Source organism: Rhinopithecus bieti, unplaced genomic scaffold (genome assembly GCF_001698545.2).
Source record: "Rhinopithecus bieti isolate Rb0 unplaced genomic scaffold, ASM169854v2 scaffold_9899, whole genome shotgun sequence".
NCBI lineage: Eukaryota > Metazoa > Chordata > Mammalia > Primates > Cercopithecidae > Rhinopithecus > Rhinopithecus bieti.
Window position 1 is genome coordinate 6,485,187 of NW_016806979.1, and position 5,659 is coordinate 6,490,845.

The 5,659-nt window shown below is 55.0% G+C and overlaps 1 protein-coding gene across 1 annotated transcript in view; it reads right to left on the bottom strand.

The window, feature by feature from the left end:
* Window positions 1-5,659, bottom strand: part of FCHO1 (FCH and mu domain containing endocytic adaptor 1) — a 42,422-nt gene that overhangs the window by 3,343 nt on the left and 33,420 nt on the right. Inside the window, exons 20-25 of the mRNA XM_017879565.1 lie at window positions 4,649-4,761; window positions 4,453-4,540; window positions 4,174-4,282; window positions 2,851-3,006; window positions 1,547-1,679; window positions 861-1,060 (exon numbers count right to left, since the gene is read on the bottom strand). Of these exons, the coding sequence (XP_017735054.1) occupies window positions 861-1,060; window positions 1,547-1,679; window positions 2,851-3,006; window positions 4,174-4,282; window positions 4,453-4,540; window positions 4,649-4,761 (799 nt within the window). The remainder of the gene's footprint in view (window positions 1-860; window positions 1,061-1,546; window positions 1,680-2,850; window positions 3,007-4,173; window positions 4,283-4,452; window positions 4,541-4,648; window positions 4,762-5,659) is intronic.

Genomic DNA, 5,659 nt, shown 5'->3' on the forward strand with positions numbered 1-5,659 from the left:
ATTTTGTTTAGTAGAGACAGGGTTTCACCATGTTAGCCAGGATGGTCTCAATCTCCTGACCTCGTGATCCGCCTGCCTCGGCCTCCCCAAGTGCTGGGATTACAGGTGGGACAATTTTTGTTTTTTAAGAGACAGTTGTCACCCAGGGTAACTCCCTGAGGCCTCAACTCCTGGGTTCAAGCAATCCTTCTGTCTCGGCCTCCCGAGTAGCTGGGACTACAAGAGCACAATACCATGACTGACTACTTCTTAAAATATTTTTTTTGCAAGGTTGGGCACAGTGGCTCATGCCTATAATCCCAGTACTTTGGGAGGCCAAGGCAGGTGGATCACCTGAGGTCAGGAGTTCAAGACAAGCCTGGCCAACATGGTGAAACCCCACGTCTACTAAAAAAATACAAAAATCAGCTGGGCATGTAGCAGGCCCTCGTAATCCCAGCTACTCGGGAGGCTGAGGCAGAGAAAAATCGCTTGAACCCGGGAGGCGGAGGTTGCAGTGAGCTGAGATCGTGCCATTGCACTCAAACCTACACGACAGAGCGAGACTTCATCTCAAAATAAATAAAATAAATAAATAAACAAATTTTTTTTTTGTAGAGATGAGGTCTCACTATATTGCCCAGGCTGGTCTCAAACTCCTGGCCTTAAGTGATCCTCCCACCTCAGCCTCCCAAAGCACTGCAATTACAGGCATGAGCCACGGCACCTGGCCCTCACAATATCACCCTTAGTGCTAAGCAAGGTGGGCTCACAGTTAACGGTCAGGCCTAGGGTGCACCCTTTAATCGTTGCATCAAGGAGAAGGTATGGAGTTATGGGGGAAACTGCTAAGTTTTCCTTGGCCCCCCGCACGCCCTCACCAGGTGGCGGCCGGCTGCAGGCGGACGTTGGTCACAGGTTCCCCCACAGGCAGCAGGATCTGGACGTTCGTGAGTGGCGTGGGCACAGCTGTGGCACCGGGCCGGTAGCCGTACTCCACTGAGACCTGGGTGAGGGTGGCCCCACACTGCCAATGGGCACTGAGCTGCAGAGGCACAGACTGGGGACCCGGGCGGGAGAACTAGGAATAATGAGAATGGGAGAGAGGACACAGCTTGGGCCATCCCGTCTTGCCATATCATGTGCTATTCAACCACTTAACCCCGCGATGCACACACTGCCCCAAGGGGGCCCAATCACAGGGAGATTTGATGGATGAGAGGCTGTATTACACCAGGTTTCCAGCAGGGGGCAGGAGAGCGCCTCATTCTAACAAAGTCTCCCAGGGAAGTTCAAGTGAAAAGATTCCAGGGCTGGGCTTCTAGTTCATCTAAAGATGCTATCTGCAACAGGGGATGCATGCTCTCCCACACTGCCTACTCCTCCACCATCCATTCCCCACCCACCCTGCCTACTCCCTCCAGCTCATCGGCTCTCACGGGTTGGATCTCTTGAGGTCAGGAGTTCGAGACCAGCCCGGCCAACATGCAAGCGCCTCCAGGTCTGCTGCCAGCTCACCGTGTCCCCCACTCCACCACCTCCTCCCGGACCCATGCGGGTGGCACACCTGGTATCGCAGCAGCACCACGTTGTAGTAGGAGGCGGTGGGGTTCTGCTCTGCCTGGCGCTGCAGAGCCTCGGTCAGAGCTGCCATGTTGAGCCAGAAGTCTTTGGTCTCAGGGTCACTCTGGGAGGGGTCACTGCAGAAACCCGGACTGATCACCGCAATCCTCGGGACATGCCCTCCCAGGGCTCCCAGCATTCAATCTACCCCTTCCTAAAGATGTAATTTCCTCATCCTGGCTAACACGGTGAAACCTTGTCTCTACTAAAAAATACAAAAAACTAGCCGGGCGAGGTGGCGGGCACTTGTAGTCCCAGCTACTCGGGAGGCTGAGGCAGGAGAATGGCGTGAACCCGGGAGGCAGAGCTTGCAGTGAGCTGAGATTCGGCCACTGCACTCCAGCCTGGGCGACAGAGCGAGACTCCGTCTCAAAAAAAAAAACAAAAAAGATGTAATTTCCTGGTCCACCCTGGGCCCAGCAAAGCCCTACCTGGATGGTAGTGGTGGTGGCAGTAAAGGAGGGATGGAAAACAAGGGTCAGAGAGGGCAAGTTACTTGCCCCAGGCCACACAGCAAATCCCAGGAGGCGGCTGGGTGCGGTGGCTCATGCTTGTAATCCCAGCACTTTGGGAGGCTGAGACGGGTGGATCATCCGAGGTCAGGAGTTTAAGACCAGCCTGACCATCGTGGTGAAACCCCATTTCTACTAAAAATACAAAAATCGGCCAGGCATGGTGGTACATGCCTGTAATCCCAGCTACTCAGGAGGCTGAGGCAGGAGAATCACTTGAACCCAGGAGGCGGAGGTTGCAGTGAGCCGAGATTGCGCCACTGCACCCCAGCCTGGGCAACGATAGCAAAACTCCATCTCAAAACAATAATAATAATAATTTTAAAAAAAATCAGGCCGGGTGTGGTGGCTCATGCCTGTAATCCTAGCACTTTGGGAGGCCAAGGCAGATGGATTGCCTGAGCTCAGGAGTTCGAGACCAGCCTGGGCAACAAGGTGAAACCCTGTCTTTACTAAAATACAAAAGAAATTAGCTGAGTGTAGTGGCATGTGCCTGTAATCCCAGCTACTCGGGAAGCTGAGGCAGGAGAATTGCTTGAACCCGGGAGGTGGAGTTGCAGTGAGCCGAGATCACGCCATTGCACTCCAGCCTGGGTGACAGAGCAAGACTCCGTCTCTACAAAAAAAAAAAAAAAAAAAAAAAAATTCCCAGGAAGCAGAGAGGGAATTCAGAGCCCGGAAGCCCCTGACCCCCCAGCAGCCTCTGAGGCCCTCTCCCACTGCCCATCCATAGTACCTGAAGAGCAGATCAGCGTTGGGCTGGAAGTGCTCAATAGGGGCTGTGTGTACAAGCCGGAAGCTGAGGACAGGTGGGGGTGGGGTCCCGCTGAACACACGCACGATGCCAGCAGGGAAGGTCATGGTCAGCTCCCCAGTTACTCGAGCCAGGCAGCTGGGGAGGATGAGGGGACTGGGTGTTGGCTTAGGGCTCTGCCTGGAGTCTCATCCTCCCCCTTCTCCTGGTTCCACTGGTGTCTGTGGCTCCCCAGACTCCTCGGATCTAGAATGGCCCTGATGATCCCCCGTATCCTTTCCCCAACCTCCTCCTCTTTCATTCCTGCCTGGACAGGAAGAATCCACCCTGGGCTGAAGGAGGCAGGAACATCTCCTTCCCTAGTTCTCTTTTCTCCTAGGCCACCAGGGAGCTCAAATTAAAATGTTCAGTTTTTTTAGCTGTCCTTTGCTTGGGTTTTTGATCTGACACTCTCCTCTTCTTCATGGTTTGACTTTCATATCTTTTCTGCTGAAGGCCACCCCAATATATATCCCTGCCCTCCACTCATCCTTAAACCATCCCCTTACCCCCTTACTGGGCCTAACTTCTAGTGTTACTCCCTTCATCTCAATGCCCACGGCAGCCTTGGAGTCTACAGCAATGCCTAGCCCTGCTCAAATGCTCTCCTATGGCCGGGCACGGTGGCTCATGTCTATAATCCCAGCACCTTGGGAGGCCAAGGCAGGTGGATCACTTGAGGCCAAGAGTTCGAGACCAGCCTGGCCAACATGGTGAAACCCTGTCTCTACTAAAAACACAAAATCAGCCGGGTGTGGTGGTATGCGCCTGTAATCCCATAATTACTTGGGAGACTGAGGCAGGAGAATCTCTTGAACCCAGGAGGAAGAGTTTGCAGTGAGCCAAGATCACACCACTACATTCCAGCCTGGGCAACAGAGTGAGACCCTGTCTCAAAACAAACAAACAAACAAAAAATACAATAATTTAGTCAGGTGCAGTGGCATGCACCTGTAGTTCCAGCTACTCGGGAGGCTGAGGCAGGAGAATGGCTTGAACCCAGGAGGCGGAGGTTGCAGTGAGCTGAGATTGAACCACTGCACTCCAGTCTGGGCAACAAGAGTGAAACTCCATCTCAGTTAAAAAAAAGAAAAAAAAGGCCCTCCTATGGCTCCACTGCCCTCAGGACAGGGGCCTGGTCACTTGGCTCAGTGTTCAAGGCCCTTTCACCATAAGATAGACCATGAAGCACATCTGAAAGCTGTCCCTGCTGGACCCTCCCCAACACAGACCCCCCACAGGCCCTGTCTGCCCATCACCAGGTACCTGGGGCTGTGGCCACGGAAGTAGGCATGGACGTACTCCGTGAAGGCTGTGGCTACGGGCAGAGCATCCTGGGAGCCCAGGACCACAGGGCTCGGACCCCGGGAGACTCCTGGGGGTGGTGGGGAGGGAATGGGGAACAATGGACAGAAAGCATGAACACAGGCTCCAGGCTCGAGACCCCCCGCCCAACCACACCTCTGCCAACAGAGAATCCACCCACCCAGACCAGAGAAGGTGACACTGAGGCCCAAAGCTGGGCCCAGGACCGCTCTCACGTACCATGTCCTGTCTGGGATGAGAAGCTGGGCCGGTCCAAGGCAGTGCCGGGGGCTAACGAGCCCAGTGGGGAGGGGCTCAGGGAACGAGACTGGAAGGGAAAGAGACAATCTGGGCTATCAGTGCCCCAGGACCAGTGCCTAAAAGCTGACCCCGGAGGCGGCCCCCAGCCCAGCTTCTGCCACACCCCCTCACCTACCAGGTCCCCGTTGCTACGTGCGAGAGGGCAGGACACCTTCCTAGAGCGAAGTCTCCTGGGTGGGGCTGCCAGGCCCTCCCTGGCTGTGGGGTCAGCAGGTGCAGGCATCAGGTCTGGGAGCAAGTACAAAGAGGCACTGCTGAGATGCTGCCCAGGGCCTCTGGGGCCTCCCCAGGGGCACAAACTCAGTCAAAATATAGGAGGTGGGCTTTTCCATGGAGACTCCCAGTGGGTCTGAAGTCCTGGGGTTGCAGAAAAGGTGCCAGACAGGACTGCGGATACCGTGCACACCCCTGACCCTCCCAGACGCCAGAATGGTGGCCCAATAGGAGGTGAGCTCCCCATTACTGGGGATATGCAAGCAAGCACTGAAGGCTTAAGACGCAGGCATACTGTAGGGAGGATTCAGCGAGGGTTTTTAGCCAACATTCAGCCATTCTGTGACCTCTACCCTCTCCAGGAACCTGACTGCAGCCACCTACTGTGGCCTGTGTCTGAGTCTCATGCCTTTAACAGCCAAGCTCCCCTCCCTCTCCTGCTTCTTCAGGGTTCTGGTTGTGTTCCATCTATGAACGTGCTCACTTGCTCAGCTACCTCCCCTCCCACCTACCTCCCCCCTCACCTGCACCCCAGGCTGTGCTCCCCCCTCTACCTGACTTTCTCAGCCTCAGCACTGCAGACATTTGGGGGCTGGACCATTCTTGTGGATGGTGGCTGCCCTGTGCACTGTAGGGTGCTGAGCAGCAACCGAGGCCTCCACCCACTGAATGCCAGGAGCACCACTCCTGCCTGGTGGTGACAACCAAAAATGTCTCTAGACACTGACAATGTCCCCTGGGGGGCAGAATTTGCTAGGTTGTATAAGAGCCTCTGCTCAGGCTGGATTTGGTGGCTCACACCTGTAATCCCAACACTTTGGGAGGCCGAGGCAGGCAGATCACCTGAGGTCAGGAGTTCAAGACCAGTCTGGCTAACATGGTGAAACCCTATCTCTACTAAAAATTAAAAAAA